This window comes from Pelmatolapia mariae, linkage group LG1 (assembly GCF_036321145.2).
Source record: "Pelmatolapia mariae isolate MD_Pm_ZW linkage group LG1, Pm_UMD_F_2, whole genome shotgun sequence".
NCBI lineage: Eukaryota > Metazoa > Chordata > Actinopteri > Cichliformes > Cichlidae > Pelmatolapia > Pelmatolapia mariae.
This window is the reverse complement of record NC_086227.1, coordinates 29,104,972-29,119,448: the sequence shown is the minus strand read 5'-3', so window position 1 is coordinate 29,119,448 and position 14,477 is coordinate 29,104,972. Positions and strand designations below refer to the sequence as shown.

At 38.0% G+C, this 14,477-nt stretch overlaps 1 protein-coding gene across 1 annotated transcript in view; it reads right to left on the bottom strand.

Annotated features, from left to right (window-relative positions):
* LOC134630599 (FERM domain-containing protein 5-like) overlaps positions 1–14,477 on the bottom strand; it is a 77,671-nt gene that overhangs the window by 14,871 nt on the left and 48,323 nt on the right. The window contains exons 2-5 of the mRNA XM_063478023.1: positions 5,249–5,353; positions 3,337–3,379; positions 3,135–3,213; positions 556–653 (exon numbers count right to left, since the gene is read on the bottom strand). Coding sequence (XP_063334093.1) covers positions 556–653; positions 3,135–3,213; positions 3,337–3,379; positions 5,249–5,353 — 325 coding nt within the window. The remainder of the gene's footprint in view (positions 1–555; positions 654–3,134; positions 3,214–3,336; positions 3,380–5,248; positions 5,354–14,477) is intronic.

Sequence of the window (14,477 nt, the reverse complement as noted above, 5' to 3'; positions counted from 1 at the left end):
TTCGTCTACATTATTTTAGTGTGAAATGCACAATTTTGTTAATGCCTGTGTTCTAAGGCACACTGTGGCTTGTATTATTTACTGTAGGAACATAAAGAGACACAGAGGACATTTAGATTCAGGGAATGTCTGAGAGACAGAATCCTGGCAGCAGAGATGTTTGGTAGTGTGTGTGCCAGGGAAACTGTTTCTTAATGCATCTCACCCCTCTGCATGTTGATGAGTCTAACACCCAGAGGAACCAGGAAGTCTTTTTGTCAGAACTCTCAGATTTGGTTTCAAAGCATGTAAACATCTTAAATTAATCTGATGATTTTTTTTTTTTACATTGAGTTTATCTAAGTTGCTTTTCATACTGTTATTTCAAAAATAGCATTTTCAGTTTAGCATAAAAACAACAAACTCCGATTCCCTTTGTAAACAACAGTATGAACCCTATGAGTTTTCAGCTTTTAAACACACTCTGCTCACACGTTTGCACACACCCACACAGTGAAATATATGTTTACCGTATGATTAAACATACTCGTCTCACAAACAGGTTATTTGTCATACCTTGTAATATATAGGCAGCCAGCAAAGCTGCATCTGATGTCTTGCACAGGAGGCGGCCGTGGTAAAGATCCCTTTTAACCTGCAGGAAGACAAGATATCTGTGGAGTGGAACACAGAGAAACTGATTTGGGTCATTACTCATAGGACGTCTAGATGTTTACAATTTAAAATTAAAGTGCCTTTTGAGGCTGCGTATATAGTATATGGGAAGTCACTGTTAGAAGATGAAATTCTGAGAGTACCAAATAAGAGCATCCATCCATCCATCCATCCATCCATCCATCCATCCATCCTCTGCTGCTTCAGCCTTTCCCAGCTTCTCTACATGTTCATGAAGAGGCTGAAGAGGGTGTGAGACAGAGCACACCCTGGACAGGTCTGGACCAGTCTGTTGCAGGAGTTTCGAGCTTATACATAATCATTTTGGGAATTGAGATTGATTTAAAATATGATTGCAGTTTCATGGAGAAGCCCTCTGGGTACAACTTCATCTTCTGGTCTCTTCTACAACATCCAAAAATTCCTGTCTGTCAGTTTGCTCACCCTAAATTCATTTCATACAGCTGTGATTCTGCTTCTCTCCAAGCAGCAAAGCAATAAATAGCATAGAAGTGTTAAGCATTGCTGGGAAAAAGTGTGGTTATTGAGCATTTTACATTACTGAGGTTATTACTTGTTGTCTTCAATGTGTGCAAGTTTCATACAAGGTTCATTTTTATGTAATTTCTACTGCCTATGCCACCTCATCGCTCACAAAATCTTGCATGGTACCCAAGTTTCTTTTACAATACACAAAAGCAGGATTGCTGTGAAATAACTGGTATTATTTAGATATATTTTTGCTTATCCGCTATGCATTCATTTGTTTGCAAAAGCCTCTAGTCGGAACAGATGGATGAGGATGGAGGGGCTCTGCCTTGCCGGCGCTCTGGTCTATCAAAATGAGCTGGATTGTGAATAAGAGATTTCATTGCGTGGCAACCAGTCGAGGGATGTGATTTACAGGGATCTGTGCACTTGGAAGCTCTCCGGCTCACTCCTCACAGCAGTTTGTTCAGCTGTCACAGATGCTGCACGCCGTACAGTAGTGGCACAGAGCTTCATGACACTACGGCTTGCACAAAAGAAAACACTCAAATCCTCTCTGCACACAGGCCACTGTGCTGAACTCAGAGTACTCTTAGAAATTGAAAAGCGTGGGTTTCTGCACCTTCATAACCACTTGCCCATTTTAATACTGGACTTTAGATAATTTAGAGGGTCATTTTGACTCATTAATAAAGAGGCCAAGTTGAAACCCGTTTTCAACGTTCCCATTAAAATTGCTATTATACTTTCCAGGGTTTTTTTTTTTCTTAAGCAAATAACAATTTACTGAAAAGGATTCCTTATTTAAAATCAAATAGGATTTCCTAATAATCTCGTCTAAGTTGCAGTGGTATTATTCATTCTTCCATTTTGTAAAAGCCAGCTACAGAAGCATAAAAAGGCATTATCTGATTGGATTTTATGAGATAAGTAAGGGCAGAATAAAAAGACGTCTTCCCCACCCCTTTTTGGTTCAATAAAAGTATCTCTTTGCTGTGGAGACTTTTATTATTTTATATCTCCATTTAAGTTTGATCTGTGTCAGCATTTCTTAGATTGTTGAGTGTAAGAAGCAAAAAGGTAGACATCTATACACAGTTCCTGCTTTACGTTGTGTTAAAAAGGAATATTCCACACACATATAATGATAATAATAATAATAATAATAACAATAATGATGATGATGAAGCTAACTTGAAGCACAACAAAAGGAAATCAAGTTTGCCCTTCAGTATTTTCTAATGCCCTGAGCTCCAAATAAAAAGAGGCTGGCACTGCAGTTTTTTCCATTGTGTGTCTGTAATTTGTTTTTTTTTCTCTTTTCTTTGAGCGTCATGATTGGCAGTACCATTTCAGTGTAGTGGCAGACATCTTGACCCTATTCTGAAATTGCAAGTGACAGATCCCCGTGACCTGATAGAAGGAAATTTGCAAGTGAAAATGAGCCACTCAGTTTTCTTGGAATGCATTAAAACCCCCTTTTTTCTTGCACATCTGGTTTTTATTTTAATTTTTTTACGTTTGTTATCTATTTATTTTTTCTAGTTTTCCCAGTAGTCAATACAATACAAATGGCTGCAGACAGTGTGACATTAGCATACTTGCTGGTTGTCATGAAGGCATTTAAGTCATGTAGAAATGCAAAACATGACTGTGAAGAGATGTGAACTCTGCCACCATCAGCCTCAGAGCTCAGTTAGTGGCAGGCAGTTGTAAAAACTGACACCTTACAGTCAAATATCATTTGTGATGGCATATTTTATTACTGTGTGCACCTCTGCAATGTGTCATTTTGTTTGTATTCGCTCGATTACTGTGCAAAAAGTTCAGCTGTGATCTGCAGATGAAAATTAGCCCTAAGCAAATTCAGGTATAAGACATAAAATTATCATATTTTAAACTTCAAAAGGTCTCCCGTAGAAGAAGAACATGATATAAATTAACCCCACCTTTTCCCATGTGGAGCCCACTAAGCTATCTTAATGTCTTACCTGGTGATTTCCTCTTTCAGGGCAGCGGGGTCAGGTGGGTAAAACTTGACACGCAAACACATGGTGAATGGAGGCTGGGCTACAAACAGGAGATATATTTCTTTCAGGGGTTTTACTCTAATCAACTCTGGACATCTTGGAAGAGGAATAAACCAAAAACAGTATCCACAAACTCATCAGGGATCTCAAACTAAATACTTACATTTCATTTGTTTGGCAATTGACTTTGTAAACTCCAACCAGTGCTGTAGGGAAGAGAAAGAGAAGTAAAGACCTCCACTTTGAACACTGATTCGGTATCTGCCAAACTGTCAGTCTGGGGTCTGATTACTCAGCAGCTGAGCATGATGACTTAAAATCTATAGCTGGAAGGCACAGTAGAATTACTCCCATTGCCTCGCCTTCTGTTTATTTAGACTCCCTCCAACACAGTCACCATGCAGAGAAAAGAAAGACATTTAGAAGATAATCAGGAGAGTGCTGCTTTTCTGTTTATTCTGCGCACCAACCATCAAGATTCATAAGTGGTTTTAATCAGTGAGATAATTACAGTTTGACAATGGGGCACGGAAGTCAACACAGGGTAGCCAAAGATGCTATAAAGAGAGGGCGATTGGCTGAGGCAAGGTCGGTTAGTTTTCTGGGGCAATTTTTTTTGAAGATTTTTGTTCTCTACAAGCTCTGCCTCCTTGAGATATCAACCTGGTAAATAATGCATGTGTAAAATGCAATGCTGAATAGCCCTCAAGGTATCTCCTATCTTTTTATTGTGTTGAGCTAGAGTTGAAAGATTTACACAAAGATCCAGCAGAAAGTCTTATCATGTATGACTAGCAAATGCAGTCATACATGATGGGAATGGTGATGTGAAATGCTGTACAACAAAGCATTGTTATTCCAGGTTCATTTCTGAATCATCCACTATCTCAGAGCCTACGGGATTGCGCATTCTTAGCATTAAATAGCATATGTTTCACTTATGACTTTGTGTATTTAGAGGCTGTAAAGTAACCGCCATCCAAATGGGTGGTTGTTGGATTACTGGTGGAGGCTGAAAAATGTAAAAATATCACCACTGAAGTAAAATACTGAAGTGACCTTTGAGAGTGTAAAAAGAATAAAGCTTTTTAGACCTTTTAAAGAATTTGTAATCTTATTTACATTTAAAGGTTGAATAATTAAGGAGTCCTCAGTTCAAGCTCTGCAAATCTACCTATCACTGTATCATTTTTTTCCTTTAATTCATATTCACTTCAGTCAAAGAGGTTGGCTTTTTGCCAGCTTTTATTATTAATCTGTAGATCTACCCATCTGTTCAGAATCCTTAAATAGACCCAAATGCTTTCTTATCCTTGCATCAGCTTCCCATTATTTTCTTCAGTGCTTTTAAGATTTACATTTGAATACGGTTATCCTTTAAATCCAGCGTAGCGAATGAATCTCAATGCTGTATAATCTTTTTGAGGCATAAAATGGATTTTTAAGGACAAGGACCCAGCTAACTTGTGCTCACAAATGATCTAAAAGGTGAATAAAACTTCAAATAATGTAAGAAACTTAACAAGAGATAATTATTGTTGGGAAATGTAAATATTAAAAGGTTGGGTTTTAGTGACAGAGGGAAATTCTTTTTAATTTGTTTTGTTTTATTTTTCTATTTGGTGGGTTTGTTATGAACAGGGGTGCACATAAGTGGTCCGCAGGTGCGCATGCAGTGTCAAAATAAAAAACGCGCACCAGATAAAAAGTTGCAACGTGCGTGTGCGTACATACGATTTTTACGGCATATTCTGCACCACATCTTTGTGCGTTCATCATTTGTTTGAAGCCAGCTCACCTCCTGCAACCACTTACATTTCCACTTCTTTTGCAGTTCGGACTCCTTCTAACATTTCTTTGGAGGTGGAGGAACACCAAAGCAATTGCTTAAAGGAGCTTGCTTCTTCGACAGCTTTAAGAGTTCTAAACAAATGTCTGTCCTCCTCCAGAAAATCTTATGTACGCAAACGCACGTTGCAACTTCTTATCTGGTGCGCGTCTTTTATTTTGACAGCGCATGCGCACCTGCGGACCGCTTATTTGCACCCCTGGTTGTGAAGAAGATTCATACTTACTCTCTGCTTGTCTGGGTCAACATATCTAATGCCAAAGTAGTCTTTCTCCAGCAGGTTAAGATGGTGGCAGATGAGGTCAAACAAGTACTGTCCTTTGGCGTCCCGCTGAAAGAGACATGACATGAGATAGTATGAGAAGATTCAACCAATGTGCCCATTACTAAGGGATATTAAAGTCAGAAGGGTAGGGGAAAAACATGACTCCACAGTCTCCATCCTCCCTCACAGTAGTTGCATACTGGGACACAGTTAATGAACCCCAAGCAGATCAATGTTGTTTACTGTGCACACAAACACTTGGAATCAAAATCTAGACTCCACATTACAGACAGAGCAGCAGACAGCATCATGCATTATAAAATGAAGAGGACATTTAAAGACATAATAATAGTGCCACATCGAGCTGATTTATTTCTGTCTCATCAGGAAGTCCATCTTTTTTTCTTTTTTCTTTTTGAGCCTCTGAAAAGTCAAAACGGCCACCAGAAAATGTTTTAATATTTTACTACCCTCAAGGGAGATATATGAAGGCTATCAAATATTCATATGGAGGCAGCAGCCATCTGTGAACGCTCTGAAACATTTCTGCAGCAGAAAAAGACCCGAAAAGGAGCAAGACAGTGAGTAGGCTAAAGAAAATGCAGACTGGAAAGAAGATATAGGCCTTGTCATGCAATGCAGCCAAAAAATCTAAATCTATGACTATTTTTTTAGATTTCTTTTTGTTTCTGTGGGCCTGTACTTGACCAAAATAGTGAACATGGACTGGAAAGGGGGAGAGATAGACAGGGAGATGAAGTGAAGCAAAGGGCCAGAGGATGAATCAAACTCAGGTCACTGCATGGAGGAATAAGTCTTAAGTGAATGGTAGACACGCTGAGCCAGGTGTGATATGGGGGAGCCCCAGGATACTGTAACACACACACACACACACACACACACACACACACACACACACACACACACACACATACAGATATATATATATATATATATATATATATATATATATATATATATATATACATATATATACACACATGTGTGACAGTGAACGTTATTCACTTTTGGAACTAGCAGTTTAACTCAGAGTAACTATGGCTTTACAAAAAGCTGCATGTACCCAATGTGACTCATTGAAAATCTATTTTAGTGAAGTCTTTATTTAGATTTAACTACATCATTAAGACGCATAGCTCCCACTGAATGCAAAATGAACCATGAGAAGTAATTTGGCATGTTATAACAGTGCCAACAAAAATCATCTGTGATGGACAACACTGCAATATTTCACCCCTCTTGGGCTTGTAGTATAGACCAAAAGTGATGTTGAGAAAGAAAAGGGAACAGTTACCTTAACTGATTTAAAAAGGCAAAGGGGTTTTCGTGACATACACATGCATTTCACATACACTTCTCCTATGTTGAATGAATGGACTTCAGTCAGCTAGGAGCAATAGGTGTGGTCATGCACCGAAAAATGCAAACGAATTGTGAACATTTATTAGACCACCACCCAGTGTAAGGTTTATATCAGAGCTGCTCTAAACTAACAGTGTTAGTAATTATCAAAATATTTTTTTATGTTCCTGTAATGGTTACATCAGTATGCACAATCAATATGATATTTTTAATGCTAAAATCATTGTTATTATCCATTCATTTTTAAATTTTCTGTTTTAAAAAAGCAGAACAAATAGTAAAGCAGATTGGGGTTTTTTATAACACCAAAATTGCAGTAATTTACTTGCATTTTGAAGAGATAAATTATTTTAGTGGTTGAACGTTATGCTTGATTAATTTTTGACTTCTCAGTGAAGTCTGCTGTGCCGGTTGAAATCTGGTTATAAATTCATGAATTTAGTTTGTTACAGTTTGCCTAAAAATATGTTAAATAAATATATTTTTTTACTTTTAAAAAAGTTTTTGAGCGACTTCTAAAGCATTGATGCTATACAGGTGGTCTAATAGCACTGTAAATGGAAATTAAGTATATGAGGCAAAAAAAGAGTTTGTATAATTCTAACAAGCTTGAAAGTCAACATTTAGTCTGACCACCTTTATTCTTCAACACAGCCTGAACTTTCTTAGGCAAGCTGTAATTTCTTCAAGTAGTCTACAGGACGTCTCGAAGGACATTCAAAGCTCTTCTTTGACTATTGCTGCCTTTTGTTTCATTCTATGGCAGGATGATCCCACAGTGATTCAATGATGTTGAAATTCAAGCTCTTAGGAGGCCAGTCTATGACTGATAATGTTTCATTGTGTATTTTTATATTCAGGTATTAGGGGTGGGAATCAAGAACCAGTACTTTTAGACACCCGGCTCCCAGCAGTTCAATTCCTTGGAATTGTTAGCCTGCTTGCCTTTCAATTCCACTCACAGCTCCGGCACAAGTACTACAATCAGCTGACTTCAGTGTGTGTGCTGGAGGAGAAAAATAGTGGTGACATCTACAACGTGGATATGAACATTATTTTTATTTTTATTGCACAAAAGGGTGAGAGCACAATGGTAAAGTGCAAACTGCATCCAGAACAGACACAACTGCATTATACTTCTAACACAACTTTGGCTCTTTGCAAGTACTAGCATATACAGCATGCTAACCCTAAGCTAGCCCAGAACCCAGACTGTGTTAAAACTGAGTGAATGCAGACCCACGCCCAGCAACCAGACCCTGAACTTCAACAGGTAACAATGTTTCCATGTTTCTTTATACTGGTTTTTATCTTTGCTTTGTATTCATACTTAAATAGTAGGAGAAAGATTATATATGTGTCTTCATTAGAATAGGGATTTGTGTTGGTGTGTGGGACTGTAGCATACCCATATGGAAAAGAAATAGTAAAAACTTATAAAAGACTTGCATAAGATGTGGCCTACTTCATATAGTGAATCATATAAGGCTTATATGATTTACTCATGAAAGTGGCCACTTTCTCATTACTTTCATATATTGTTTTAGTAAGTATCCAAAACATACAAGTTTCATTTATATCATTTTTCAAAGGATCGTATATCTGTTTTTACTCTTGTATGCTTTTCATACAAGTTTCACACAAGACAGATACAAACTTTATAAGATTTATATATATATCTTTTCCATATGGGTATGTAGACAACGTGTTTCATGTAACAACAGATGTAATGAGTAGCGTAACAAATTAATTTCTCCTGCGAGTAGTTAAGTAATGTTCTGCATTACTTTTAGGAAAGTGTTCTGTGTAATATATGTATTACATTACTTTTTAAGTAATTACCCCAACAGGCAAAATACCTCCAACATGCACAAACATTTGACCACACAGCATGCAATTAATTTGCACAAATGTAATGTCTTTGATATGTTGCTTAGCGATGGTGGTGACTCTCAAAGTGTAGCCAATAAGAACCCAATGAGAATCGATAAGTGATGTCGATAATGGAATCGGAATTTCTAAATTCTTATCAATTCCCTTCCCTACCAGTTATGCTTTTACTGCACTGGCAGTGTATTTGGGAACACTGATATCCTGAAAAAATGAACTCTTTGCCATTGAGACACTTTCCAGTTAACAGTAGGATCAAAATCTGATGGTATTTTTCTACATTTATAATTGAATCAATTTTGACAAGGTTGACAAGAAATGCAGGCTTTGATTTAGTCTCCACTGTGTTTTCTGTTTGCAGACACTCACTGTTATACCTCTCCCTTGATATCCTCACTATATAATAATGGAGATTTATTGCAGTATGTCTTAAAATGTATCCTTTGAGGCGTGTCACCATGGAGTGGATGTACAGCAAATGAAATTTTTTTGCCCCTTGTACACTGTACTGTACATATAGGATATATTTTGTCTTTGTTGTAAAGGACACTATAAAATATCTGACTCTGCCCTTCAGAAGACACAGTGTTCACATAAGTGACACAAAACTGCAGAGTCAGAGAAAGTCATAGGCAGATATGTGAGAACGGGAGAAAGAGAAGGGAAAGGCAAAACCAAACAGAAAGTGAGATCAAATTAAGAGAGAGGACAAGAACGCAGGGAAACGACGGAGAACAAAGAAGGCCAGATGACTCTGATTAATATGTCTCTATCCAACACCACAATCAATAGGGGATAGGAGAATAACTGCACTGAAGGACTGGTTCATGTGTGAACCACAATCTATGCTCAGGCCTGCTGAGACATATCATGTCGGACAATGTGTGAATCTATGATGAATTCTGTCCACACTTTCATATCACTCAGTATCAGATCAGATTTTTGAACAAACCCCTCAGGTAACACATGTCAGCTGTGGTGCACGTATTATTATTCCAAAACCTTAATGAGGGGTTGTTTTTTTTTAACTTAAATTGATGAAAAGTGCTCTTCTTTAAGAACCTAACTGTCTCCATCAGACTATCAGACTGAGCGAATTCACTTTTCACTAGTGTAAAGCAACAGATATGAACACAGCAGTTTCATGGTATATATATCTCTAGGATACACATGAATTTTCCAGTGTTGTTTTAACATTTTCAGCTAGTGTAAAGAGTTTACGTGCCTATTTGTACTGGCCCAGCAAACTTGGATCTAATCAATTTATTTTATTTACTCTGTTTCGTGTGGTGTTCCACTTTAACAAATTTGCCTTGGTTTCTGTCTGAACATGAAGCCTTGCTGACAACATCATTCTCTTCTTTGTGCCAGTGAAGCTACATCACATGCTGAATGCTAAATGACCAGTGTGGCCTGTTCTCTCCTTATTTCATGACAAATTAAGCAGATAAAGAAATCTAGAGATGATTCTAAGGGTTGAGCATACATTTGGTAGACGTTCACTAGAACTCTCAATATGAGGTCCAAAGAGATGTTGATACAAGGTAAGGAGGCTATTATGGCCTTTAGGTCTGTTATTTTAAGCTTTTTATTTATGTTTTTCAGGTTTAGCCCTTAGTTGAGGATTTTTGTTAGGATTATTATTTTTAGTTATTGTTTAATCGAAACCTAGCTTCTGTTAGCTTTTAGCGTGCATTACCAGATTGCTTGTGTTTTGGTTCATTTTTTTCTACAGGGTGGGCCAACACAATTTCGATCAACTCCTCACGTGTTAACCTCTTTGACATGTCAATGGCTGTGAACAAAGAGAAACTTGTAAATAACTCATGAAATAATAAAGTTACGTTGAAACCAAGCACACCATTGTTTTTCTTGTGACATCACCAATAAGTTTGATGTGTCACATGGCCCTCTTCCTATTGAAAAAACAAAAGTTGTATCCAAGATGGCCGACTTCTAAATGGCCACCATGGTCACCACCCATCTTGAGGAGTTTGCCCCCTCACATATACTAATGTGCCACAAACAGGACTTTAATATCACCAACCATTCCCATGTTATTACGGTGTATCCATATAAATGGCCCACCCTGTAGTTTCCCTGAATGTTAAGTGACTGTACGTATGTGTGTCTGGCATCTGTATTTATTAGTTTCTTCCTATCTAGTATTGTTACTTGTCTCTAGTGTCTTATGTTTAGCTTTACTTCCTCATGTGTCATTGTCTTTGATTGTTATTGTCTGAGTCTTGTTACCCTGTTGTGTCCACTTCTTCTAATTACTCTCATGTGTTTAAATAGGACTGTTCCAACAGTCTCTGTCTCAGCAAATTCCCTTGTTCCCTTGTATGGCTGTTGTAGAGGTTTGTTTGTTTTTGTGTGTGTGTGTGTGCACACGTGCACTTTTCCTCTCATGGTGTTATTTAAATCATCTTAATTAAACAGCTTATTTTTGTTACATCTTATATTCCTCCAAAGTCTGAATTTGTGGCTCCTTAGCGTGCTAATCACGATAGAGCTATTATCAGCTATCATTAGGTCATTGGGAATGGACATGTTGGGTCTGTTCCCACAAACCCCGCTAGTTCTAGAGACTTATTCATCATGAAAGAAAACAAGGCAACAGCGTTCGATCGATTACTTGCGCAAGGGAGGCCTTTGGTCAAGAACCAGCTCTTGGAGCTCACGCTCCTAACCTGTCTCCAGCCCAAAGTCCTTCAAAGAGCAGCTTCCCTCGCAGCTATTTATTGACAAACTGTTACAGTTCACACAATAGTTTACAACACGTACCTCCCCTCTTAACCCCCCTTGGTTACAAAGACGAGGCACTGTGTGTGTTTGTGTGTGTGTGTGTGTGTGTGTGTGTGTGTGTGTGTGTGTGTATGTGTGTGTGTGTGTGAGACCTCCTGCTGGGCAGGAAGCTTACATCAAACAGACCTTCCAGATAGGATGTGTCTGTAAGCAAACCTACAGCCCCCTACCCAGAACCCCGAGAATCTGGGGGGAAGGACAGTGGAATCCCTTTCATCAAAGTTGGCAAGCATAAAAATGACAAACATTTAACAATCCACTCTAACAGGACATATCAGTAATCTAGTATGTTCTTAAAAAGAGAGCATGCACTGGCTGCCCAGCAACACTAAAAATCTTTCAAGTCCACAGTAGACATCTAAATTGGATGATTACAAAATTGTTTCATTGGTTAACAAAAATAACTTCGTAATATTTAGCCAAGTCAAGAATATCTTCGTAGATGTATCATTGTTAAAGTTTACAGCCAAGTCTTTATGAATGTGAATACAGACGGTTTATGACAAGGTGCAAACCACTGGTTACAGTCATGAACCGGAAGGCCACATTACCAGAAAACATCTAACAAAACCGCCACAGGTTCTTTGTACAAATGAAACCAAGATTAACTTGTATTAACATGATAGGAAGAGGAAGGACGGAGAAGAAGGAACCAGCTCTTCACAGTGGAAATGTATAATGGTGCAAAGCACACTGTAAAAGCAACCTGAGACTTTTTCAAGGCAAACAAATGGGATGTTCTTCAACGGGCAAGTCAGTCCCTTGATTTCAACAAAAGGAAAGCATGCTATTCAGTTACTGAAGACAAAACTGAAGGCAGATAACCACAAACAAGCGACAACTGAAGGTAGCTGCAGACACTTCAAAGGAGAAAACAACATTTGGTGTCCATGGACACTAGACAGGCAGTCAATGACTGCAAAGGATTTTCATCAAGTATTAAAAACATTCCTTACATGTAAACATATGCTAGTTTATTTGAAAATGGGTGATTATGTATAAGAATTATTGCGATTCCTAAACACTTAATGCAATGCTTTTGTAAAGCCCTTGAATTAAAGCTGAAATTCTGAACTTCAATCACATCTTGATTGTCTGATTTAAAATCCACTGTGGCAAAGGCAAAATTACAACTAATTTGTCAGTTAATTCAGAACGGTCTTTACAAAATGAATCTATAATGAAAAATCTGCCACAAGAAATAACTTAGTAGAAGCATGCAATTAATAAGTGTTTTTAATGAAGTATTTGATCCATTCTTTAGCAAACACCAAAGCACAACCTAACATGAATCATGTTTAGTTGTGTCAAGCTGTGCACTTACTAGACCTTTCCCAGGATGCACTGGGCTGACCTTTCATCTCCTCTGTCAGTGTGTCTGTATGTCATTGTCATGACATACACCCAGACTCACCAGGACAAGCCTGCTGACCAGCCCAGGAGCAAAAATAGAAAGGCGCATCCCTCTCGCTCTCACTCTCTCTCTCACACGCGCACACACACACACATGCACAAACACGCACACACACGCACAGTCTCCATTCTTCTGTTTTAATGGATGGTGATACACCTGTGAAACCTCTAAATCCACAGCATTTTCAGAGCCTGTACCTCCCACTCGCTCCATCTGCTTAGCTCTGTAGTGTAAACTATGCAATCCCACTTAATCACTATGCTATGCTAATATGTGCACTCGAGTGTTAGTATATGCCATATCTTAGTGTGTGTGTGTGTGTGTCTGCCTGTGTTTCCCTGTGTGTGTGAGTGAGTAACTGATGGTCAATATCCATAGAAGTTATGAAACAACAAAAAAAGGCGCAGGATGATTTGTCTCTGTCCAACACTTTAGAATATAAATGAAGAGGAATGAAAGATAATTGCAAAAGCCATTCATCAAGATTACTAGTCTTCTGAGAAAATATTTCCTCACTTGGGTACGCAAGCAGACGTGCTTTTTATAGCTGCAGCAGAGGTAAACACATACAAGTTCTACAATGGTTTCAGTCCCTTACAGCACATTTTAAGTATAATCCTGTTGTCCCTAGTAATTTACCTGACTCTGCACTGTGATGCAGTTTGTATTACTGAAATCAAAGCACACTGTAACTTTGTCCTGTGCTCATTATTTGCTTTGACTAAAATAAGTAGTATAAAGCAGCAGAATAAAACTGCCCATAGGCAGCTGACCAAACACTTGTAATGTATGGATGGTGTTGTGTTCCATACTAATAAGATTCACTGAACTTCAGTAAGGCTTCACTTGCTCCACTGGGAGACAAAGACTGAAACATTATCGATCTGAAGTTAAGTGTTCTTCAACATCCTTAAACTCAGAGTTAAGCAGCAATACACTGTTGGCTACAGGGAGGAAATGCTATATGTTTCCAGTTAAAGCACAGTTTTATTGTTTTTGAGTAGATAAACTGCAGCTCTGTTATGTGGTTTGTGGTCATGTGATTTCATTGTGGGAATTGCTTCTCTCACTGCTTTCTCTCCCTTTGGTTTTACTGCTGTGGAGGAAATAATTGGATCTGCGCTATATTTGGATTAAAACCCTTTTATAGTCAAAACATCATGAAACTGTGAAATATAATAACCTGCTATTAAGATAAACAGACACACATTTAAGACCTTATACAACAGGCTTTGTAGTGAGATTGTCTTTTGTTTTATATTCAACATAAGGGCTGAAAAAAGGCCTTGGTAACGAAGTCTGTCATGCATCCTCTTTTTCAAGATTTAACACTCATGAAGTTCATAGTAATTGGGCTTTAAAAACAGAGTTATTAAGTTCTCTTAATTGGTAATGCTACATCACATTACACATCACACAGAGTAAATATCATTACTGCCATATCATCCCATTGAACTGCAGAGAATTAGACATATTAATTAGTTTAATCTAACCCTCTTTCACTGACATACAGTTCCTAACACACTTCATACTTTTCCTAAGTGGCTGAAATGACATGAATATATTTATTTCCTGTAGCTAAAATGGCAACCAGACTGCTCGCATGCCTTTGTATCTAAATGTGGCTGAAGTAAAATGCTACTTTAATTTTACAACATCCTCTGTCAGCAGCCAATCTGAAATATCTTTTCTATT